General features: G+C 37.5%; 4 protein-coding genes across 6 annotated transcripts; 1 reads left to right on the top strand and 3 right to left on the bottom strand.

The window, feature by feature from the left end:
* Nucleotides 1–618: 618 nt before the first annotated feature.
* LOC125212520 (uncharacterized) lies at nt 619–1,674 on the bottom strand. Its single transcript, XM_048112718.2, has one exon. It carries the CDS (start codon nt 1,635–1,637, stop codon nt 759–761), a length of 879 nt encoding a protein of 292 aa, XP_047968675.1. The 5' UTR covers nt 1,638–1,674; the 3' UTR covers nt 619–758.
* A 2,538-nt stretch (nt 1,675–4,212) lies between these two features.
* Nucleotides 4,213–14,108, bottom strand: LOC125211902 (histone acetyltransferase HAC1-like). 3 transcript variants are annotated; one of them, XM_048111862.2, is made up of 17 exons: nt 13,911–14,108; nt 12,577–12,897; nt 12,036–12,147; nt 11,587–11,899; nt 10,991–11,509; nt 9,071–10,902; nt 8,409–8,705; nt 8,044–8,322; nt 7,494–7,622; nt 6,935–7,135; nt 6,698–6,840; nt 6,289–6,601; nt 5,967–6,106; nt 5,688–5,766; nt 5,188–5,577; nt 4,767–4,984; nt 4,213–4,689 (listed from the first exon to the last, which is right to left on the bottom strand). In XM_048111862.2, the coding sequence occupies exons 2-17, from the start codon at nt 12,768–12,770 to the stop codon at nt 4,578–4,580; spliced, it is 5,271 nt and encodes a 1,756-aa protein (XP_047967819.1). In that variant the 5' UTR covers nt 12,771–12,897; nt 13,911–14,108; the 3' UTR covers nt 4,213–4,577. The 3 variants fall into 3 exon arrangements, with proteins under 3 accessions (XP_047967819.1, XP_047967820.1, XP_047967821.1); XM_048111863.2 differs by having other exon boundaries at nt 11,608–11,899; XM_048111864.2 differs by having other exon boundaries at nt 11,611–11,899.
* Nucleotides 14,109–15,918: 1,810 nt separating this feature from the next.
* Nucleotides 15,919–19,269, top strand: LOC125213296 (protein-tyrosine-phosphatase IBR5-like). Its single transcript, XM_048113757.2, has 5 exons — nt 15,919–16,309; nt 17,537–17,636; nt 18,153–18,210; nt 18,352–18,458; nt 18,677–19,269. The coding sequence occupies exons 1-5, from the start codon at nt 16,073–16,075 to the stop codon at nt 18,985–18,987; spliced, it is 813 nt and encodes a 270-aa protein (XP_047969714.2). The 5' UTR covers nt 15,919–16,072; the 3' UTR covers nt 18,988–19,269.
* Nucleotides 19,270–19,278: 9 nt separating this feature from the next.
* Nucleotides 19,279–23,248, bottom strand: LOC125213295 (zinc metalloproteinase-like protein). Its single transcript, XM_048113755.2, has 12 exons — nt 23,170–23,248; nt 22,450–22,689; nt 22,015–22,224; nt 21,781–21,861; nt 21,499–21,585; nt 21,259–21,354; nt 21,103–21,156; nt 20,785–21,015; nt 20,148–20,713; nt 20,011–20,059; nt 19,886–19,925; nt 19,279–19,615 (listed from the first exon to the last, which is right to left on the bottom strand). Exons 2-12 carry the CDS (start codon nt 22,684–22,686, stop codon nt 19,467–19,469), a joined length of 1,800 nt encoding a protein of 599 aa, XP_047969712.1. The 5' UTR covers nt 22,687–22,689; nt 23,170–23,248; the 3' UTR covers nt 19,279–19,466.
* Nucleotides 23,249–23,993: the final 745 nt, after the last annotated feature.

The raw sequence follows: 23,993 nt of genomic DNA, 5'->3' as shown, positions 1-23,993 counted from the left end.
GTCTGGCCCTAGCGGGTTGCGGGTTAATCGGGTGCGGGCTTATCGGGTTTTATTTTTATCGGGCTAGAAATTTTCGACCCTAACCCTATAAATTTAGCGGGTTATTCAGGCCAGCCCACGGGTTGCGGGCTATATTGACATCCCTACATTTAGGTGACATATATTAGAAAATTTTGATAATGTATTTTAGATGATAACTATCCAAAGTTATTCTGATAATATAGTTTAGATATAACAAAGCCCACTCCCTCTTTTGGTCCTGTTGTACGTTGAAAACGAATTCCTTGTGTAAATTGTCATGTACACTAGGGAAGTGACACTTGATAAAATAAAAAAACTATGGAAATGACAAATGACTAAATGAGGCACGTGAATAATATAGAAATAAAGGCATCGGCGAAAATCGGGAAAAAGCCAAAATACATGATTTAACACTGCCATAAAGGTTGACGATGGCCCATAAATTTCTAAAATGATTAAATATTATCCGTGAACCTTTTTTGTGCACAGTCAATAATCAAGTAGGCTTCAATAATTCATGCCTGTACGATATTGTTACTAATAATTTGTGCATTAATTTGCATCAATTAAATCTCAAGTAGTAAAAAAAAAAAAAAAAGCGAAAAAGATAAATCCATGTTACGAATAGTAGTACCAACATTCGTTTCGAATCAGAAAATTACAACGCAAATTCCAAAAAAAAAAAAAAAAAGAAAGGAAACGATAAACCCTAACACAAATAATTTTGGATAGATTGTTCAAGCAGAGCACTGGAAGCCAGAAGGTGGAGTCTTGCCGCATTCGAGGAGGAGCTGAAGAGCTATAGGAATGATGATGTTGATGTTGAGAAGCTTCGCTTTAATGGTGGTGCAGAGGCACAGCGCCGCGTCTACGTCCAGCAGCCCCCCGAGAACCGGGCAGCACGCCTCCTTCGCCCCGCTTCCGATCCCTATGTGGATCAATCCGCCTAGCACGTCCACACACGCGTCTAGCTTCAGCGTCGGGCACGTTTGTGGCGGCGACACGGCCGGTGGAGGCGGCGGACATGGCGTCGGTGGGGCCGGGCTGACCGGAGGGTCGACAACGGGCGGTTTAGGGTTAACCGGGGGATAGACAACGGGCGGTTTAGGGTTAACCGGGGGATAGACAACGGGCGGTTTAGGGTTAACCGGTGGATAGACAACGGGCGGTTTAGGGTTAACCGGGGGATAGACAACGGGCGGTTTAGGGTTTACCGGTGGATAGACAACGGGCGGTTTAGGGTTTACCGGGGGATAGACAACGGGCGGTTTAGGGTTGACCGGGGGGTGGACAACGGGCGGTTTAGGGTTGACTGGGGGGCGGACAACGGGCGGTTTAGGCACGTGTGGTGATGGGTTCGGGTGGTTAGGAGGGTGGTGGATGGGTGGCTTAGGCACATGAGGGGTGTGGTGATTATTAGAGGGTGGCTTGGGGGTGTGGGGTGGCTTGTAGGGGGGCCCATGGGGTGGCGACCCGGGCGGGCAAGGCGGCGGTGGCTTGATCTTTGGTGGGTGTTTGGGGCTTGGGTTTGGACAATATGGGCATGCTAGGGAGAGGTGCAAAAACCCCAAGTTGAGAAGAAGAATTAGAGTTTGGGAGAGATTGAGGTTGCCCATGATTGTGAGGGTAGGTATGGATGTGTTGCAAATGCAAACCAATTCTTTTATAGGCAAAATGGAGGCCAAAACTATGTGCTGTCTTAGATATTCTACAAAACCACAAGATGTTTACTTTTTTTGAGATATCATATCAAAATTATGAGTTTCCACTAAAATTCTTCTTAATTACATTGCATGTAGTACATGATAAATTGATAATATGGTTAAGGCATGATTGAGGAGTGACAGTAATCTTGACATGAAACAGGCAGAAGTGGCCCCAAAAAATTGAAGCTTTGCAGCTGCAAAATTTTAACATTTTGTGAAGCTGTTGAACCCGTGATTGGTCAAATTCAAATGTGTGTATTATTAATTTTGATGGAATATATATGTGAGGCAGAGCCAATAAAATTACCTAAACAAAAAAAAGTAAGGCTAGTGCATGTGAACTTGCAAGACTACAAAAGGGAATCCACTTTGGTGTACAAAGATTTGGGTGTCACAAGACGCCATTGTTTCACAAGAATGCAATAAAAATCTTATCCTTTGTCGACAAGTTGTAGTGATGAGAGAGAAGAAATTGCCGAAATCAGCGTAAATTGCGTCGGATCTGTCCAATTTTATATGTTTCTACCACTATGTCATATATAGATAATATATTAATTAATATAGTAATTATTCAACCAGCGAGTATTTACTATTTAGAATGAGGGGTGTATGAATTTCCATTCATTCAGATTCTTGGTAATGATTACTCGGATTTTAATATAAAATTAATAATCAAAAGAAAAATAACAATTGTAGATTTGTGGAATAGCATTGAGCATCCACGTTATCATTCTAGTTTCAACCGCAACGATCATGAAACTTTCTTTCTATTGGTATATTGGATGATTTGGCATTTTTGTTGGAGATTGTAATGGATGTTATGGTCTTTTGACTTTTAGGAAGATTGTGTCTGACCATTTGAATTGGTTGGTTGATATGTAATTTTATTTAAGATCAAGGAAAAATGAGTTTAGAGTAGAACAATAAAATATAAGAGGCATGTGGAAAAGTATAGAATAGTAGAGAAAAGTAGCAGGCTTGTCTCATTGCTCAATATAGTCCACATACCACATATATTTAGTATCGTATACAAGAGACTAAGCTAGAATATGTCACGTAACAGAGGTGAGAATGAATGCATATAGTAATAGTATATACTAATATTTGGAGTTTTTGAATTTTTGGTTTTAGAATATTTTTATTCAATTTTGGGTATTTTTAGTTGCAACCGGTTTTCAAAGTTCGGATTTCAAATTTTGGGATTCAGATTTTCAGATTATTCAATTTGATTCGAATGAATTTTTATGAAAATTTAGATTGTCGAATAAGATGAGATAAGGAAAAAATGGTAACCGAAATTCAAACACTCACCGGTGAGTGTTCGAATTTTAGGGCGTCATTTATTAAAAACACATCATCTAAATTCTCTTCTTTTTTTCCCTCGAGCAGTCAAAACAGTGTATCATGAATTGTCGCTGGATTTCAGACATCATTGGCGTGTCCTTGAGAATCGACGACTTGTACGTCTTAAGAACCATCACATTGATGAGAAGTTGGGTACTAGTTGAATGCGACTAGGGAAGATTATGCGTCAGCAGATGCATCAGAAAATTATAGAGGAAAATAGAGAGTATAAGATTGAGGTTTTCAGCTTGTCATCATACATTGACTGACCCATAGAAAAAAAAAGAGAATATTTAAAATAGTATATTATAAATTTAATTAATTTTTTGAATTGAAAAGTAAAAAATTAATTTGGGTTGCCGCGAGCGCACGGCGGACCATGATGGCTACTCGTTGCAGTCATATTGCGAGTGACATTAGTTGAAGGTGAATAAATAGGAGAAAGAGAAAACGTTGGAGATTGAAATTTAATGTAGACTATATTATCACAAACAAAAAGTAACTAATTTTTGCGAACGGACTAAACTGAAAAAATATGGCTATATGATAAAGTATAAGCATAAATTCTACAATACTCCATTATATAGAAGGGAGAAAATTAACTGAGTAGAAAAAAAAAGTCATCGTATTCAGTGGCGGATCCAAGATCCTGAAAGGGGCGAAATAAAATTACTACACGTGATTATTTCTTAAAACATGATGAATTTACATATTTTACACTTTCTCAAAATATCGAAGAAAATGCACTCCACAGATTAATTGCCTAAAAAATGTTCCCCAGTGTTGACTATTATTTCAGCAATTCCAACACTACGGCTTTTTTCAGGAATCGAAATTTAATTCTAAGTTGTGAAAGAAATGAAACTTTAGCCAAAGTAGCATCATTCATTCAAAATATAGGTGTAGATTGAAAAAAACCGAAATTTAATGTAAGATAGTGATGCGCACTTTGCAATTCCTAAGAAAGTGTTTGTGATTAGAATATTTATATAAATAATTAACCCCTTATTATCAATACAAATCCAACTCTCTCTCAACCATACACACACTTACAAGTGAAAATGAAATATATCTGCAATCACAAATGGAGGATGGTGAAGAAATCAATATACATATATACTAGTATATAATACACTAATGGTGAAAAACTGAGAATTTCTCTTGTTTCTTTGCAAGTTTGAATCTTATACATAACAAAACAGCTATGTTACACTCGGCCATCAAATGATGATAGCAAAACAGATGAAAGTACAACAAAATCAATGAATAACTTATCAACTCTCCTAACTTACAAACTTCCTAGCAACCTTACCAGGACAAGTTATGAACAAAAAATATTGAGCTTCGTTGTCATCGGAGAACGCAGGCTGGTCATGCGGTGAGAAACACAGATTTCGTCTTCTTCTTTTAAAGTCGAATAAAATAGTTATATCAACATCAAATTACCTCTATGGAAGAGCTTTTATCCCATTTGAAATGCTGCCAATATATGTACATTGTTGGACATCAAGAACTGCCACCGACCTCTGTGGCCCGTTGCCTCATCATTTCATTCACAGCAGCCCTTCGTCGAGAATCGGACTGCTGCTGCAACCTTCTCATGTGCTCATTCAAGTCTCTGCATAAGTATGTTAGTATGAATGTGGGTTTTATGATGATGTGTGGAAATGAAAGAACAGTGAGGCATGAGTTTACCTGCAACGGGGCACACTGCATTTTGATTCTTTGCATGCCCGTGAGTGAAGCTGAAGGAGATACCACATTTTCTTGCATAGAACACAACCTCCAGAAGCACGTATCTTGCAGCTCATACCGTGTCGGAAGAGCCCCTTCACCTTGCGACAGTTTGGATATTGGCAGTGTAGCGTACGGCATTGAGAGGCGTGCACCAAGAGCTCGAGCATTTTTCTCAACTGCAAGTTCAAACATCAAGGATTACATTACTTCCTATAAAGCACCAAACACACAACCACAGCATAAAAAGAGAAGCAACTTCACTTGATTTTCGTTGCAACTGTTTAAGCAATTTTGATAGTATTTAGATAACACTTAGTTATACCATTTCCAATCTAGTAGTGAATCTCATTTACGTTGTTATCATTGCTAGCATGAGTACCTGTGTCACTCTCATCTGGCGGGCCTCTTTGTTCTGTGCATCACGGTCATTAGACGGATGATTTGTCAATACGTGAGGATGATTGACTCCCCCATCCTTCGAGTAACACGCATTGCATACATCATATTCGGGGCATGTCTCGCAGCGCCAACCTTGCCCAGTTTCAATGTCAAGGTTACATACATTACATGTAGTCACAAAAGCTGGAGCAGTCGGATTATGGAGGTGATAGAGGACCATCATCGACGAATGCTTAGCTCGGCGAAGGGTATCATACTGATAATGGTTTCCTTGACAAAGACTAAGGAAAGCCTGTCTGGTGTCAAAGAATTCACTCTCAAGAATCTCATCTTTGTCTTTAGTATCATCTGGAACACCGTTGATTTCCACCTACCGATCCATGAATTGCTTAGTTAAAATGTTAAGTATTTGAATAAACAGAGTAAGATAAGTGCGTGCAGAAGAGGAAACGCACTCCCATGTTATGATAATGGACTTACAGGATATAGTGAATGCTTGTCCTTCTGATTGATAGGGTGTCTCTCTCTGTCGTCACGCTTTCTTTCCACATCATAGCACCTGAAGTGAAAAAGATATGTTCACTTAACCGGTTGGATTCACATCATGATTAGTGTACCCTAAATCCATTAGCTCCCATAGTTTGAAAAATTATGATTTCCACCGTGGATGATTCCAAAACAAAATTATAGTATTATTCACAGCAAGCAGTATTTAATCTCTCAATTGGCAAAGCGGGACAGAGGCGAAAAATTCCTCACCTGTCACAAAGCTGAAAATTCTTGCACTGTCTGCAAGCCCAACTTTTTCCCGAGTACATCAGAATGCAGCAATGTGAGCATGAGGGCTGCAAGTGAACCATGATAAAATCTTCCTTCATTGTAAGTATTGTCTCGCCCAGCTGCAGAAAGAAAGTTAGTAAGAAGAACTAGAAGAAACAAGCAAGACTTACACTTCAATAGGTGTTAGCCAAAAAAAGGTTGTTTAATCATAAACAACAAAAATAACAATAACATAAAAGACATACTATATGCTAAAATTTAATAATAGCATTTGTTGATAAAATAAAGCAGTTGACATTACTTTATGCATTAACATCAAATCCTTCGATGCATTGCCAGATAGATCTGTTTGGCCAGATGCTTTGAGAGATCTTTTGGTAATGGTCTTTTTTAAAGGACCCCTTTTATGCTGTTTTCTCCCATCCTCATCTTGTTGCAATTGGAATATGATGTCCTCTGCAGCACCAGGCCAATAATCCCCATCGAAGTATGGCAACCTAGCTGCAGTTACCTTTGCTCTACATTCAGCAGTGGTGACAAAGAAATGATCATACAGATTAGTAAGTTCGACAACAATATTTTCCTTTGCAGCTTTCCTCAACATGGCCAGATACCTGAAACCCAAAATAAGATTCAAGGGTGTGTATTAGGCTATGAGCAGACAACCCAAGACTACAGTCTCCTCATAACCATAAAAGTATCGAACTTACCACTCCCGAAGTTTATCAGATTTTGGAGTCTTCTGAATTTCTGGATGGCAATACAAAATGTAGTCTTCTCCCTTTAAAGGGGGGCAAGCCCAAATATAGCAGCTAGTGAAACCACGCTTCTTACAATAATCCAAGTATCCAATCTGAAAAAGAGAAGACAATATACTTGGTAACTGAATGCAAACAACAACTTTGTAGCCAAAAGAGGTTGCAAATAACGAATATCTAGAAGCTTGCCAGAATTTCATGGTACACATATGTTCGAAGAGCCTCTCCACTCACTGCCTTGACATCTGGCCTGAAATACTTAACAGAGTCCAAGTAAGAAAGGTAGACCCGGCGGTGATTGGGTTGTTGACACTCTGATCCAAATTCTTGAACATACATGCCAAACAGGCATACTTCAACACCTTCTATCATTTGAAATAATAATATAACCTGGAACATAGAAACTTAAGTGTTAATAATTACAGATGTCACATAAATCAAATACCAGTTAACATTACCTTCGTTTGCTACATGCAAAATAGCAAACTAATCTGAGTTAGCATATAAGGATTCCATCAAATCAAAGCAATACTAGTAACCCGTTTGTTTAGTTTGGGCATATTTTAAAGTTGTCTTCAATTAAAAATGACAATCTTTTGTATGCCTGGGTGAATATTTTATAATGATAAATTATTTAAACTGGATGTTCTGCCAATTTTTGATTCGTTATAATGTACTAGATGAACTAAACAAGGTACTGAAACTCTTGTGTTGGATCATTCCCAATAAATACATGTATATATCCCACCTTAGACTTATACGGGTACTCCATTGGATAATTTTCCTCCTGAAAAATTTCAAGAAATCTTGGTTTAACTTCCAACTTCTTGTCCACTGATGACACCACTCTAACAACAAGTGATTCTGCTCCTGGGACCTGGAAAAGTAATAACAATAACATATTAACTGGAATCACGAAAAACTTGGAAAATTATTTTTTATATTTAGATTCAATTTGTCAAATAGTTTATTTTCCACTGAAGGAAATTGATATTCAGTTCATCATGCTCATAACACCTTCTGATTGGTAGTGTTTTCAAGAGAGCAGAAAGGAGGTTTGGAATGACTTGTCTCCAAGTTCAAACTCACATCATAATTTGAAATTTGAGATATTTGTTAACCCATGTAAGCTTAATGGAGAATATTATAGGTTTCAAACTAGGTGTATCACATGCACATATCTCAGCCAACTTATAACAAATCTCAATATTGAGATAAACACATTATTAACAAACAACTCATCATGTCCATAGGAGTGGAATCGGAAATGCAAAAAAACATAAGCAAAATCAGATCACCTCATCATAACTTTTTCCTTGAGCCCTTGCTCTATCCTGCCTTTCTTGCTTCAGCTTTGCAAACAATCGCTGCTCCATGTGATCACTCAAAATTGTTCTAGGCAAATCTTTTGCTCCTAGAACAGCACTCTGTGGTAATGGCACACGTTCTCCTCTTTCAACTTCTTCCACATAACAATTTGGACAAGTATAGTCAGCTTGCCCGCCATCATTTCTTTTACCATTGAATAATGCACAGATCTGGTGCTGCCAAGCCTCACACTTGTCACATTGAACCCACTGCATATAGTACATTTCAGTAACACATGGAAAATTTACTAAGACATGGTCAAAACAAAACATGTGGTCGAGAAGATATGACATACCCATTCTTCAGTTTCCTCATCATTTTTCTTTTTCTCCATCCTTGCTTTTGGAATAGGAGTTCCATCAGCCATTATTGTGTCCCCACGGGTCTCATTATAGCATGAAATGCAAAAGAAATGACGAGTATCACCAGCTCCAACTGTATAATACATATGATTCCTTTTGACGCGGGCACCACAGGGTGTACAATATATAGGGGGTGGTTCAAAGGCAAGCTTCTCAACTGCGCACAACTGGCAAGAATTTTCACTCATTGAATGCTCCATTGCCTGGTTCTTTTCTGCTTTTGCTTTGCTCTATGAACAAAAGGTGAAACGTATTTCACCACAGTGATGAATAAGCGTTGAGTTTCATAAGAAGTAAAGGCAAAATGTACCAAGTACAGCTAAAGACACCACATATTTGTACAATCTTTTTTCCAATGCCAAAATATTGAAATCATATTAAAAGGTTGAATACAAACAGAAACAAAAGAAGAAAGTAAGGGTAGCGAACAACCACATAAATTAACAAAAAATATGCTTCCACAAGTAAATGATTATCAGGTGCATATAAAGGACACAACATCCATGTAGCATGTCTGAAGAAATCTTATCAATAAGAAAAAGAATGCAATTATAGGCCTCGTAAAGTAGACATGACAGAAGAGTACTAAACTGACCTGGCCAACCCAACGTCTAAGACCTGCAATATGCTGCCGGACTTGCTCAGGAGTGAACAACTCTGTCAATGATACTCCCTTGATTTTTGGCTTCCCTGACTTGGATGTACTCTCAGAAGGTAACGGTGGATTTTCTATCTTAGGTAGTCCCATCTCCTTTTCACTCTTAACAATCTCATGTGTACCATATCCAACAGGATTTTTCGAGGCAATAGTATCCCCTTCAGGTTTTGGGGTCTTTTGGACATACTTATCGTCTGAGTTATCCCCTTTCATTTCGATGTTCTTGGAACTCAACTGTCCAAGACTTCCAGGAATTTCCACTTTTACTTGAGTACTTTCATGCTCCATAGGAATGTGAGGATCATGATACTGTTCAGGATGCTGTGCGTCCTGAATGGGAGATTCATTTACTGCAAAAGACAGTGCCGCGGGAGTTCCAGTTTCAGAGACTACAGGCTGCGGGACTTGTTCAAATTTCATGCGTTTAATGGAAGGATGTATGTCTTCGGGAGTTTCATGCATCACAGGGCTCATCTTAGGCATTGACATTCCACCAATTTCAGCAGCATCGCATGATTTACTGGAACCATTAACAGAGTTAGCCTGCCGAGAATTGATCTCAGCACGAGCAAGTGCCTTCATTTGCGCCTGTTGCACATAACTCTTCACAGGAACACAGACAGGACAGCTTACATCACGACAGCGTCTATGATGATTGAGTAAAACTCTAGTAGCACAACAACGTGGATACGGACACTGAAATACATTGCAATGTTCCATATGTTTTAATAACTTTTGAACTGTCAAGCAGTTAGACTCTTGGCATTTGCCTTCTGGAGCAGGACATCGACGAGCATGCCGCAAAAACAAGAGCCACCGCTGTTGGTTCTTGAACTGTCGTTCACGATTAAGGTTATTAGATCGGCGTGTACCGTTGCTCGCGCTGGGAGGTTCAGCTGATCGAAAAGCATCCGATTGACCAATTATTGATTCTTCAGATGATAAATTATTTAGTTGAGCTACATCTTGGCCTACTAATCTATGCTGGAATTCATCTTGCACATCTTGGTCCTGTGAGAGTCTTCCAGATACATGAGACACATCTTGAGAATTGGAATACCACTGACCATGCAAGGCTGCATCAGGTTGAACTCCACCAGGAGGACCACCAAAATCACTTTCTGAGTTAGAAATCTGTTGTGGAAGCAAAAACTGTTGCATCTGATCAGAAGATTGACTGAGTGACGAAGTCATATCCTGTGGACCAGATTGGTTGGACAGCATCTGACCTCTAGATCGGTCTTCCATAGAGTTATGTTGGAATTGATTGTGTATATCAGAGAAACTGAAGGGGTCAGAGCCTTGTGATTGCATACTTCCATCACGTTTCTCTGACCCATGCCCTGGCTTTGCCTCGGAAACTGTATTTGTCGAAAGGTGAGATTGAGTAAAAGGTTCATTCTTTACCGCAAGCTGGTTCTGAGTTAGCCTTTGTTGGACCTGATTCTGGACAAGGTGCTGGCGCTGAAATTGATGAGACTGCTGCTGTAATTGTTGATGTTGATGAGGTTGCCCAAGATTTTCTCTAATTGAATACTGAGGCTGAAAATTCATTTTCTCCGATTGATCAATTGGCTGAGACACTGTTGTCGTCGGTTGTTGCACAGAGTGTACATGCGACTGACTATTAATCATCATAGGAGAGTTTGTCGTTGGCATTGACTGGATGGACACACCATTCAAGCTCTGATTACTTATCATTGATCCAACTGATGAATACAAGTTTCCTGACCCTGAGGCCTCAGAAGCACTAATTCCATATCCATCACCTATCACACAAAATACCTTGCAGTGAGAACAAAATCTAAGAGCTCAATTGAGATAAGAAATCTGAAGAGACTAGAGAGAAATCCATACCCTGCATTGCTGGTTGCTGCTGTTGGTCAAAATTTTGATGCATGGGCTTGTTGGAGTTTCCATACACTGTACCTGATAAGTAGCCCTCCGTTGTTCCAGGACCATTCATCATGGACATATTGTTACCCATCATGCCCAGCCCTCCATTTAAGGGCCCATTTGATAATCCATAAGACTTCTGCTGCAGTGTAGATCTGATTCCACCACCCATGTGGCCGCCAATATTATGTAGGATACGACTGTTTTGACCAATACTGCGCTGCTTTTGCTGCATAGGCTGTGATAGCATAGAAGATTCACCAGCTTGAAATGTACCAACATTATTGGATGACTCCATATTCATGAACGACTGGTTATTAGCATTGCTATTCACTTCACTCGTGTTGGAGTTATTGAATCCAGGAGTAGGCATCATTTGACTGGCCATCCTCTGAGAACCCATGGATGTCACCATGCTATTTCCCCCAGAATTGACAGAGAAAGCAGAAGATGACTGTTGATATCCACCAGACAGAGCTCCTAAAAGAAATAACATGTGAGATAAAAGTGGATGGTCAAGTCAAGACTAATGCCATGGATCAGAATACAAAAAGTACCATCAGATGAACTAAAAGTACCACCACGAACATGGCTAGAAGACCCATTTCCATGCATCATGTAGTTCCCAGAATTGACACCGTTTGGTCCAACCGCATTGGAGTTACTGTTAACCATAGGTGAGCTATCTACAGACTGAGTCCCCTTTATGTTAGAACTTCCACTTTGTTGCAATCCAGGAGTTGGAATCATTGTACCAATAGAAGGAGACGAATTAGTATGAGAGAACTGCTGGCTGTGATTACTCATAGGCAGTCGTTTGATCAGAATATGGAGACGGCTTTCCAAAGTTGCTAGGTTCAAGTACTCATCCTGACACAATATGCAGGAAAATGAATCTTAGTTCTACTTAGATACACCTGAAAACACTTTTACACACATTTTTTCACAAGAAACAATGGTGCAGTATAAGAATAATGTCATTAGAGAAGAATAGCATGCAACACACCGTTGTCGTGGCACTCTTAAACAAAGCCTCTTCTAAGCGTTTAACTAAATCGATCATCTTCTTACGGGAAACCTCATGAGACTGTTGACGCCGCTGCATAAGAAATTCCCATCTGCAAAAGAGCAAAGCATTAACTTAGTATCTCGGGGGAAAGTAAAGCAGCATGTACACAAAGTGATATATAGCACTTAATTCATGCGAAACATGGAATCTTTCCAAGAAGCTTGTCTTCCATGACAAGTTAGCAAGTGCTGAAGTTTATCAGGCTAATATTTTTTAGAATGCCTTGTTTTGGATAAGTCTAAGGCAAACATGTATCTGACAGCTCATCTATTGTCAAAAATCAATAGAATGTATCGACTACCTGGAATTAAATACTGCATTCTTAAAAACACATTTCCAAGAAGTAGCTTTACATATTTCATATTTCCAAAAATTCAAAATCATGTAACCTGACATTGAGAAAGCATAAACTAGTTCCCTGTAGCAATCATAAAACATGTAAGTATTTCAATAATAGATAAAATAATGAAATTCTTACATCTTTTCTTGCATATGTCTGCGTATTTTCACATATTCAGGATCTGTATTCTGAATACCGCGGATCATACTCTGATTTTGAATCTGGTTGGGCATAGGATTGCCATTTTGTTGTGGCAGCCCAGGCAACATGGTACCAGCTTGGTTCGGTACCTGCCCTGGGAACTGCCCAGAATGGTGCGTTTGCATGTTCATAGTTTATTTGGCTCAACATATACGTAGTCAGAGTTCCATATAGAAACCATTATTAACTAGTTGGATGCGTGCAGTTATAAATAGTCAAAGTTCCACTGATCGACAGAATCCAATCTGACCAGAGTTCCTGTAAAATGAAACCGTTAAGAACTTCAGGAAGAAAGGGTATCAAGCTATCAACTGAGATTTCAAAAATTATATACTCCCTCTGCCCCACAATTAGAGTCACATTTTGCCATTTCGGTCCGTCCCACAATAAGAGTCACACTTCACTTTTACCATAAATGGTAAATAGGTCCCACATTCCACTAACTCACTTCCCACAATAAGAGTCACACTTCACTTTTACCATAAATGGTAAGTAGGTCCCACATTCCACTAATTCACTTCACTCGCATTCTATTATAAAACCAATATAAGAAAGTGGCCTTCATATTCCACTAACTTTTCCAACTCACCATTCTTTACATTTCTTAAAACTCGTGCCCACACCAAATGTGACTCCTATTGTGGGACGGAGGGAGTAACAAAGTTCAGCATGCACACATGATGCAATCCCATTGCATGCAGGGAGCTATTCCTGTACTTTTGTAGCAAATCACAAACTTAATCTTGAGTCCTGAAGTTGCTATGCAACATTTAATTCACATAGTTTCAAGGGTCACACTATTTAGAACATCAACTAGGAAATTATCACTTCAAACAAAAGTTACGATGGAAGCATCCCAGTAAATGTGATGCATCTTGGTGGTGGCACAAGTGAAAAGCCTGAAGCCCCTAAGTCCCAACACGATAAAAACTCAATCTTCAACTGATAGATACATGCTGGGGTGCAATCTTAAGCATAACATAAACATTAAACAAGATTAGCACCAATTGCTTGACCAACATCAAGCCACAACTAAATCAATTTCTCATAAGTAAACCCTGATCACATGCATAACATCATAAAATTAGTCAAATGAAGCATCCCAATCAAATTCCCAGGCTCAAATAGATCGCATACAGCCGGCAAAGCTAAACACGGCATCCAGCTAGGGCTTAATCAAATTTGGGGGAATTCGAATTCGAGCATCAAGGTTGATCAAAAACAACACCAATTGACAGATGAATCCAACAAATTGTCAAAAATCAACTAACCCAGTGAAAATCAATGACGGCGAGCAAAAATGTAATCGCGATAACCAGAGGCTGAGGCAAGCAATCAATTACGCAAACAAGCAATTCAATGGCCTGCTGAAGATGGCGGCGCCGAGTGGGTTGAACGGCGTCGTTCGTTGTCGTGGTGGAGTTGATTTAGGGAGGAAATGGATTGATTTAGGCGATGGGCATTTTCGTTAATTGTTTCTTTAGTGGACGGCAATTTCTACAATTTCATCAATTTAATCCCAATATTAAAATAATTAATTTCTAATTGACCCCATTACTTTTACTGTATATTGAGTTAGTCCCTATTTTTAAGGTGTCCATGTCATCTTCGTCCGATAAATTGGGTTTAATTATAAAATTCTGAAATTTTGTATTTCTGTCTAAAGATATCAACTTTATTTTGTGCATAGTATCTAAAATTCTGAAATTTACTATTTCTGTATAAAGATATCAACTTTACTTTGGGCATGATATCTAAATTCCAAAATTATGTGATAGCCATGAGCATCACAATTGAATTCAAAATTACTATAATTCTACTAGAGGATAGAAATTCCGTTGTTATAAATTTCTTATTACAGTTTTCATATGATTAGCAAATTGAATTTAATGCATACAAACATCATACTTACTATTTTTAAGTTTATCATCAAGCTAAAATATGGGAGTCATTTTAGTCAATAATAGTATTTAATTAATTTTGTTTGCATACCGGCAAAATCTATCTATATGTATAAGTATAAAATTACAGCATGTTTATCATTATACTAGTAAAGTTATCATGGCACTACTATTAAAAGTGAACTTCAAAATTAGCCCATAGAAAATGAGATTTGCATTTTTTTAGTTTCTAAAATAGAAAAAATCACGTTTCAAGAACCTTAACACGTTTGATATACACCAACTAACTATTTTATTCTTGAAGCCATGAAAGGTGAATAAATCATTTTTTTCATCTCATTATTATAGAGTTAATTAATGTATTAATTTTTCATAAATTACATTGTTTTTCCAATAATTATTTAATGTAAATACTTAATCCACTAGTGATATCTTAACTTTTGACAAGATAAATTTGTTACTGTATTTTCTTTTTTTCTAAATCACCACATGAATCTTGTCATAAGTTAAGACGACATTGCTTGCTAGTGAGCTAAGTATTTACATTAAATAATTATTAAAAAGTAGTGTAATGATTAAAAAATTGAAATTATTAACTTCATTAATGATAATTGTATAAAAATAACAATGAAATGAATAAAATAAATTATACGCGCGTAACTTTTTTATTTAAAAAACCCAAAAAGTGTAAATCTCTAAACAATTTTGAAGTTTATTACTCCATCTATTCCCCTATAATTATAAGTGAAGCATTTCTTTTCGGTCATTGTTTTACGAAGATGATAAGTAGTAGTACTAGTTAAATTGGAGAGAAAATAAAGTAAGATAAATAATAATATAGAAGAGAGTCATATATGTATTATTTACTTACTTACTTTATTTTCTCGCTACTCTAACTATTTATCTCTTTTGCAAACACAACGACTGAAAAGAAACGTCTCACGTATAGTGGGAAATAGAGTATAAGATTTATCAATAAAGCTATCTCTCATTACATTGACCATATTATCATTTTTATGAAAATTCAAAAATAATAAAATTAAAATAACCTAATAAAATGAGCAAAATTTTAGAATTATACATAATAACCACCAATCCTAATCTTATTGAATTGTATAAAAATGTTTGTTATATGTACAAATGTTTAAAGTCCCTACAAATACTAGTTTTAGGGACGAATAATATCTGTATAGATATAGTTTTATATTTATTCATAAAAAGAATCATGAGTTTATATTTTGGATATTTTATCAAATTAGTCCCTATTTATTTATGGTAAATTTTTCTTTCCGTATCTTTTATTAAAGATTAAAGATTAAAGATTAAATTTTGTGAATAAGAAAGTTAATATTGAAACAAACCCCGTTACTATATGACTGTTGGAGAATATTCAGTTCTCCTGAATCAACCGCTATTTGTAGAGAAGATCAATCAATTCACCCCTCCAAATCTCAAATTCAACGATTCCATAAATCTCCAAATCAATTATTCAATCCAGTGACGCTTGCATTCGGTCAGCAGCAGTTGGTACTATGAGGAAGAGGGAGAGAGAAAATCCCTGCGCGATTTGCGGCCACTACCACAAGTTCGAGGAGGGCGAGGTCTGCGGCATCTGCGGCCACCGTATGCCCGCCGGCGCCGACAAATCCGCCGCCCACGTCAGCGCCTTCCCCTCCGAGATCCTATCCGAGTTCCTCTATTTAGGCAGCTTCGACAATGCTGCCCGCAGCGAGCTTCTCAAGTCCCAGGGCATCTCCTGTATTCTCAATGTGAGCTGATTTTAATCGATCACGAATTCTCAGTTCTGGAATTTGATTGTTTGCTCGTTATTGATGGTTGATTTAATTAGGTTTCCGATCGGATTGTGTATTTGCACTCGATTTGTGTTGTGTAATTGAATGAGCAGATGAAACTAATTGTTTTGGTTGAATTAGGAATTTTTGGAGTCATGATAATTGAATCTACTAGTTTTATCGACTGTCTTGAATTTCAAAATTTTGTGGAAACAATTATGAGAAAGTATTGCTATAGTTGTGTACTCTGTGTTTGTGGAGTAGTAATGGTGAATATGTTGTTTTCTTGTGATGCTTATGATAATGAAGTTGGGAGTGAGGGTTTTACCTCACTCGGGTGGAGTGGAAGCTCGTCTTTGTCTATAATTAAGTTGTAGATTGAGTGGTGGTTCGTCTGATCCATTCCTTTTTATACTTGTGAAACTGATAGACAAGTGGATGATTGATGTTAGTATGGTTTACACAGCATATAACTGAAACGAACTTCTAAATTAGAATCTCAATTGTTTCTCTCTTTATTGATTGTCTATTGTCATTGGGAGGATACTCGATAAAACATGTTGGATTCGCAAGTATCTCGATCTGGAACTATTTAGGACACCAATAAAGGCATCAAGAGGTGGAAAGCTAGAAGTTTAGGAATCTACCTTCAATTGTTAGAAGTCTTATCTTCAAATGATAGAAGCTATAGGTCTATCTTTATTTTATTAGCCTTTTGAGAGTCCTAATCCTATAAATATAATGTTGAATCTTGAGTTTAATTTAAGGACGGTAATTACGGTAGGGCTTGTAAGAGGTTTTTTTATCAATATTTGTTTCAGTTCATTACATTCTGTTTTGCATCCATTTTCTGTTCTTACTATTCCTTCCAGCCCCCTCGCCTCTTTACTCTTTACTCTTAACAACTTAATTACTCTATTAAGTACTTTCCACTCTTATGATTGGAGAGACATGATGAGCAAGTCAGTTTTCCATAAAAGTATGGGTTCTTTCATACACAATTTTCAACATTATAAGTAGTTTTTCATTATCACCATCAAAGAGAACAGTCTGTTTCTTTCTAGTTGCTTGAATTTGATAGTCTCAATTCAGCTAGTATTTTCAATATGCTGAACATTTAACATACATTTTCTGTGTGATATTCGATCATATGGTAAAAATTAGCTTTTCATTCTTTTTGAAGATACTATTTCTGTGGTGCAGACTGTCCCTGCTTGTCAGAATTTGTACAGGAACACTTTTACCTATCACTGTCTACAGTATGATCAAAAATTGCCATTTGAAGATGCAATTCAGTTTCTGGGTAAGTTTACCTGGCTAAGAGCAATGATTCTGCTCAAAGGGATCATAAGAAGTTGAACTATCAATTTTAGGATACTAATGATGACTTAAATTTAGATGTAGCATAATCGGAGTTCCAACTGTATGTAAATTCTCTAGAAATTAAATGGTCCGGTGAGATACCATTCACAATGTGTTCAGTGTATTTTTTATTTTCACTGAAAGATTAAGAAACATAAGGCATCTCGAGTTTTTTGATGTTTGTTGCTATGCAGAAATGAAGTTGTGAATTCCTATTATGAGTTTCCATATTCTGTAATCTCGTTGGTCTCTTAACCAAAATATGCCTTTTCAGTTTCTCATCTTCATTCTGCCCTCGTAATTCACTTCTTGTTTTGATCCCTATGATTTAACTCTCTTGAAACTACAAATTTTGCACAATTCACATTTTTTTTTTTTCCGCATCTGCCATTGCTCCATAGCATTTGTACACATTCTATAATTTGATTGAGTCATCACAGTTAACATGCTTATGCAGAGCAATGCGAAAAAGAGAGGGCTCGGATTCTGGTGCACTGCATGACTGGTAAAAGCAGGTGAACTTATCATCGCAATAAACGAGGCTATTTCGTCTTAATTTCCTCATGCATATATCAATTGCTCTTGCAGTTAATAGTATTTTGAGCGGAGATCATAGTCGAGATTCCTAACAACGTGACATATAATATCTTTGACAGGTCTCCTGCCATAGTAATGGCTTTCTTGATGAAAAACAAAGGCTGGAAACTCTCACAGAGCTATCAATGGGTGAAAGAACGCCGGCCTTCGGTCGAACTACATCCAGGTTTTGGTCACACCTTTCTTGATGAGCTTGTATTAGCTTCAATCATCTCTAATATATAAATTTTTTTTATCAAAATTAAAGATGAATATCGAATTATTGGATAAGAAAAGCTACGGTTCTTGAATACGATCATGCTTCTATGCTTGGGTCTCACATGTATATATATGATGTTGACCCACGCAACCTTGTTTCATCTAACGCGTTTTGATTAAATGCAGCTGTGCACCAACAACTCCAGGAATTCGAGCAGAAACTGTTTGAGTCAATACAAGATAGTGCTGCGGGCATGTCTTCTTTAAGCTTTGGCGTTTCAAGGCCAAATGATACACCATTAGCCCCAGCAGCAGCTCCAGTTTTCACTAACACTAGCAGTGCTTCGGTTTTCGCCTGTCCCTCACTCAACGTGCCCCCTCAAGAGTTCACATTCGGAGCAGGCCCAACTCCAGAAGCCACACCACATAACTCTGGTGTCACAACCAGCACCGCCAATATCCCTGCTGTCAACGACATTTCCATGGATGGTTCTTGACTGGTGGGGTTCAAATCACACGTTGCTCGCAAGAAGTAGGGTTTATAGCGAAGGTGGGATGGTGAAGTGATGATTTTCAGCACTCTAGCCTTTGATGAACTCATCTCTTGTGAAAATCCATATAGATGAGAATTTCTTGGTGTTGAATTTTATTTGTTTTTTGGTTTTATTTAATAAAATACGTTGCTTTCTAAATTCATATATTGGTCCTGTTACAGATATGACTGATCAGCTAATGAATTATCAATATCTGAAAATGAAGTGAATTTATTTACCTGCACAGTTATCGCGTACGAAATGAATGTTTGCATTTTATTTCGAAATTGTATCATATTATACATAAATGACTCTTGCGAACCACTTGAATGGGATGTTATTACAGTTGTAAAAAAATGTAAATATTACAAACATTAAATCCTGCAACACCAAACCATTCTCAGTGTGTACGTATATGGACGAGATGAACCCCGTTCCTGCAGCTACAAAATGCATGTCTCGAGGGATGATTTGGCGAGCCACAACAAGCCTGGATCGTTTCTTTGTAGCACAAAATAAGGTTCAGTGTTCCCTGATTCGACAACGATGGCTTGTTCATGGAAGCCGATCAGTTTGAGTATTTCCACAGCAGCTGCAGGGCAAACAATCTACTATTAATAGGGCACTTTAATTTGACATAGAAAGGAATCTACTGTGGTAATTTGATTATCTTGAATTCCCCTTTACAAACTTTACCCACTAAAGGAGTGTTTAGTTTGTGTGATAAGATGATCAAAAGAGTTCAAAATTAATCAATCCATCAAAGTGATTGATAGTTTAACCTATACAGTATTATCTTTGTCTATCTTATTACAAGAAGATGGAGAATAGAAGTCGACCGGGATTATAGGTAAAATCATACCTTTGTAAGTAACAATATTTCTTTGGATTAATGGATTAGCCTGCAAAATTTAATTGGAAATTATTCAAAAAACACAGAGTTTGAAACAGGTGTAGGATCTAGTGGACTAACAGCAAGTAACATACCTTTCTGAGTTTTCTGAACTTCACATCATTTGGGTATTCCATTGCGTTACTGCAAGCAATGAAAGAGAACATCCCTCATTCCATTTTCAATGTCTGATTACATAAAATAAGTTGATGTTAAGACAAACTAGGCATACCTGACTATCTTGATTAAAGTTTGTAGAACCCTTTCAGTTACCGAGGGCATAGCTTCTTTTCTCAATGACTGCACAGCACTTTGCAGACGATCACAAAACTCAGTAACAGGGTCTTGAATCATCCGCAGCTCAGGATCATCAAGATCAGGATCAGTGATGTTGCTCCTTATTGTCAACCCACCGGAATCAGGCTCTGTTTGCATATCGTCTGGATGGGAATTGCTTGGACATTCTTCACCAGGAGTTCCACTCACATGATTTGGTAACTCTGAAGTCAAGTCCATTTGAAGCGGTTCGGTGTTCTGATCTCTTGGTTGATTTGGGCCTGTTTCAGCACTATCAAGTTCAGGTTCTAGTATGGCGAGCCTTTTGTCAAAATCTCCATCAAGGCTGGATTCAATGGGAGTCCCGGAATCATTGGGATTAGATTGTTCATCTCGGGCTGAATCAAGGTGGTCTTGCCCTGATCCCGTGTAAGGTTCAAGTTGCATGTAATCATCTCCATCACAGCCATCTGGATTAGGTTTAGACTCATTTGGAATGTCGTTGATATTCGGATCGGGTGCCTGCAAAACCATCTGTTAACTGAGATCTCTTTCTTTATTTGACAATCAATATCTAGAGTGTCATCACATACCACAGATGACCCTGAAAGAGGAGTGGATGTGTCAGCCAAACGAGCAAAAGCTGCATTCGCTGAAGCAGCACGAGCAGTAGGAAGAACAGAAACTCGGCCTCCAAGCTTGTGTGATGAAACTACATTACTGCCGGGGTCAAACTCCTCGTCATATTGTTCGGAAGGGGTACCTCCAGTAAGAGTGTGACCCCTTGATTTAGTCCAATCGAGAGTAATAGCTTCTTTGTTTAGCTGTGGCACCAGATATGCATCAAATGAGCCATTCAAGCACTATATGCAATAGGGATTGACGAAAAGCAAAATCTATTCTCTCCATACCTGTGAATCCAGAGCAAGGAAATTTGAATCATGCTCGGAAAACACCATATGTGCCTAAAAGAATACACATGTCAAATAATTAGCTTTTTGTAAGTAGTAGCTGTAGAACATAGAGGAACACAATGAAGAAGACGTCTATAGAAAATGAGAACGTACTAGCTCATGCAAAAGAGTCTTCTTAATTTTTTCATATTTCCTGAAACCCTTGAGGTCATCAGTTCGAAGTCTGAGTGAGATCTCTTCTCCATGATTCTATGAATTCACACACAAAGAGTTCCAAAAAGACATGGCCAACTGTCAATTGATTCGTGATACATGAAGTTCGAGGATGGCTGAGGGGAGCAGAATTTTAAGCAGCCATAAAAGAATAAATCAACCTCTAATGACAAATGTTACCTTGTTGAAACCAAGGATGCACTCAGGACTGATTCCAACATAACCTTCAGGTGCCATCTCAGTCAAAATTCCCACCCGCCAACGATGCTTTAAAGAAGGAAATTTCAAAAAGATTTCATCACAATTAAGATAATTTCAAAGTTACACAAAAGAGAGGGTGAGAAAGAGTATGAAACAAGAAACAAAAATCTGTTATCCCACTATATGGGGTTGCCCATATAGATTATATTGTACAATCACTATGTATTCTATAAGCCAACAGTAAAACTACATGTAAGATACCTTATTCATAATTGCAACAATTCCTGGATCTGAAGCAAGCTTATGCAGCAGTTCTAGTGCCTTCGATGCAGGAGGGTTCAACTGCAATCATCAAGAAAACATCAGTTAGCTAATATGGATTTCAAATCCTAGTCAATACATCATTTACCATAACCTAAAACACGGCTCTCCACGTAAATTAGAAAAGTTCAAAACTGATTAGCAGGCACGAATATAGAGTACTGCAAAACATACCACTATTCCAGGAAGGCTAAGAGTTCGAAAATCACAAAAGATATAATTTCCTTGAGGAAGTTTCGGTGAGTTATATGATCTTCGGGAAATTCTCTGCTTCAATCTCCTTTCTTCTTCATCAAACCCAGCTATCCTCAGGTCTACCTTTGCCTTTTGTAGGACTTCATCAACCTCACCTTTGGGTACTCCCATCATTCTAATAGCTTTTCCCTGAAACATAAGGTAGAGAAGTCGTTGTGAGAATTCAAAAACTGGTTCAGGAAAAATTCGAGCAATTATATATACTTATGGATAGGAAAAAAGATGCAACAAAATTGACAAAAACCGTATTAACAGCTAATGAGACTGCATTCACATTTATGATCCCTTCAACACTTTGAAAGGTAAGAAGCATTACATTGTTAAACAAAACAAGATAAAGAGTGGTCTCTGCACCTTAAGAATTGCCGCCATTTCCAAGCTCATCCGAGAATGTTCATCAGAAAAAGGATACAGCAGCTTTGAATTTTTCTCAACCGGAACGAGCAGCCTTAGAGTATCAGCCTCGACATGCGTGAGTTCTCGCAGCTTATCACCTAACTCCTTAAGAGTGGCACCTAGATTCATCTCAACAACAAATTTCTGTCCCCTCCAAAAAATTGAGAAGCTTTGCAAATCCTGCTTCTTCTCCATATTCTGGTCATATAGATCGCATTGAAAGAAGAAAATGCTCAGGATTTGTGTTACTACCACCAAACACCCTAAAACTCTCAATATCCACAATAGATTCAACAAATGCTAAATTCACAGCTATATATTGGGATAAATCAATCTGAAAAATTTTAACTCGCTATTAATTCATGAATATACCTAATTATTTGCATCCAATCAACAGAAACCAGTCGAAATTCACAGTTCATTAAAATCTCATATTACAACTTGATGAAAACGAAAAAATTCAATCAATTGATTGTTCGAGACAGGCGGTAAGACTCTCCAAACTTAAAATTGAGCGGAATTTCATTTGAATAGGAAACTGATCAGAGTTTCCCCGACTATAATTCTATTCAGCACAGCACAAAGACGACGGAAACTTGTAGATCACTTTTTCACACCATAATACAATAATTTAGAAAAAGATGCTATAAAAGAAGAAGGAAATTCGAGATAATTCACCTGAATTCTGGTATTTGATGATGTCTTCTTTCTCAAGACAGCGAAAATGAATTTAGCTAAAATTATGAATGAACTTGTTATATATACACGTCGCCGGGGGAAGCGGGTGGCGTAATTTAGCTTGACCAGCACAGAAATTGCTAACATAAGCGGTTGGCGCATAGTTACGTATCTGCTGACGTATTGAACGGTCCGTGAAAAATTACCACGGTTACATTTACTTTAAAACATTTTTTTTCTAACACAATATTTTACCAGATTGTTCTTTATATTTTTATAATACCTTCCTCCTTCGAAATCAACAAATTTTAAAATAGCACATATTTTAATATATAATTAATAAAATATTATTAGTAAAGAATGCGTTTTACAGAAACAAAAATGTATCATAAAATTGAAAGTGTATAATTATAAGGGATGGATAAAATATTAAATGTATTTCATATTTTCATCCATACGTCATTTAGGTCTCATGTATTTTTTTTCTAATATTGACATGCAAGTTAAATAATTTTTTAAAATCTTTGTCACTCCAAAATAAAATAGTTACTCTTGGTCAGAGAAGTATATTTATTGTGTTAAATGAAAAGGGAGAAAAAATACAAAAAAACTATGACTGAGAATAATGTTTATATTTCACTCTAACAACATTTAGTGTGTTATAGGATTAATAACCAAACTAAGTACACTTATAAGACGAGTTTATGTCATTTTACTATCAATCTTAGGTCATCCGCATCCCGTCTCTTAAACGTCTCATCTCTTCATTATTCATGGGCTTCACTGTACTTTTCACTTCATCTCTTAACTAAGAGACAACACAT

Source organism: Salvia hispanica, chromosome 3 (genome assembly GCF_029641045.1).
Source record: "Salvia hispanica isolate PSC_SH4W2 chromosome 3, Shi_PSC_v1, whole genome shotgun sequence".
NCBI lineage: Eukaryota > Viridiplantae > Streptophyta > Magnoliopsida > Lamiales > Lamiaceae > Salvia > Salvia hispanica.
The sequence above is the reverse complement of the archived record's forward strand: the minus strand, read 5'-3'. Positions and strand labels throughout refer to the sequence as shown.

Bases quoted from the DNA above. Each gene is read 5' to 3' on its own strand.
- LOC125212520 (XM_048112718.2), bottom strand. From the start codon at position 1,637: ATGGGCAACCTCAATCTCTCCCAAACTCTAATTCTTCTTCTCAACTTG.
- LOC125211902 (XM_048111862.2), bottom strand. From the start codon at position 12,770: ATGAACATGCAAACGCACCATTCTGGGCAGTTCCCAGGGCAGGTACCG. The intron at 7,136-7,493 runs GTGGGATATATA...TCTATGTTCCAG, and splicing joins AGTACCCGTATAAGTCTAAG to GTTATATTATTATTTCAAAT. The intron at 6,107-6,288 runs GTAATGTCAACT...TTCTTTCTGCAG, and splicing joins ATTTGATGTTAATGCATAAA to CTGGGCGAGACAATACTTAC.
- LOC125213296 (XM_048113757.2), top strand. From the start codon at position 16,073: ATGAGGAAGAGGGAGAGAGAAAATCCCTGCGCGATTTGCGGCCACTAC. The intron at 18,211-18,351 runs GTGAACTTATCA...TATCTTTGACAG, and splicing joins TGCATGACTGGTAAAAGCAG to GTCTCCTGCCATAGTAATGG. The intron at 18,459-18,676 runs GTTTTGGTCACA...GATTAAATGCAG, and splicing joins TTCGGTCGAACTACATCCAG to CTGTGCACCAACAACTCCAG.
- LOC125213295 (XM_048113755.2), bottom strand. From the start codon at position 22,686: ATGGAGAAGAAGCAGGATTTGCAAAGCTTCTCAATTTTTTGGAGGGGA. The intron at 22,225-22,449 runs GTGCAGAGACCA...CTTATGTTTCAG, and splicing joins AAATGGCGGCAATTCTTAAG to GGAAAAGCTATTAGAATGAT. The intron at 21,157-21,258 runs GTACGTTCTCAT...GTATTCTTTTAG, and splicing joins AGACTCTTTTGCATGAGCTA to GCACATATGGTGTTTTCCGA.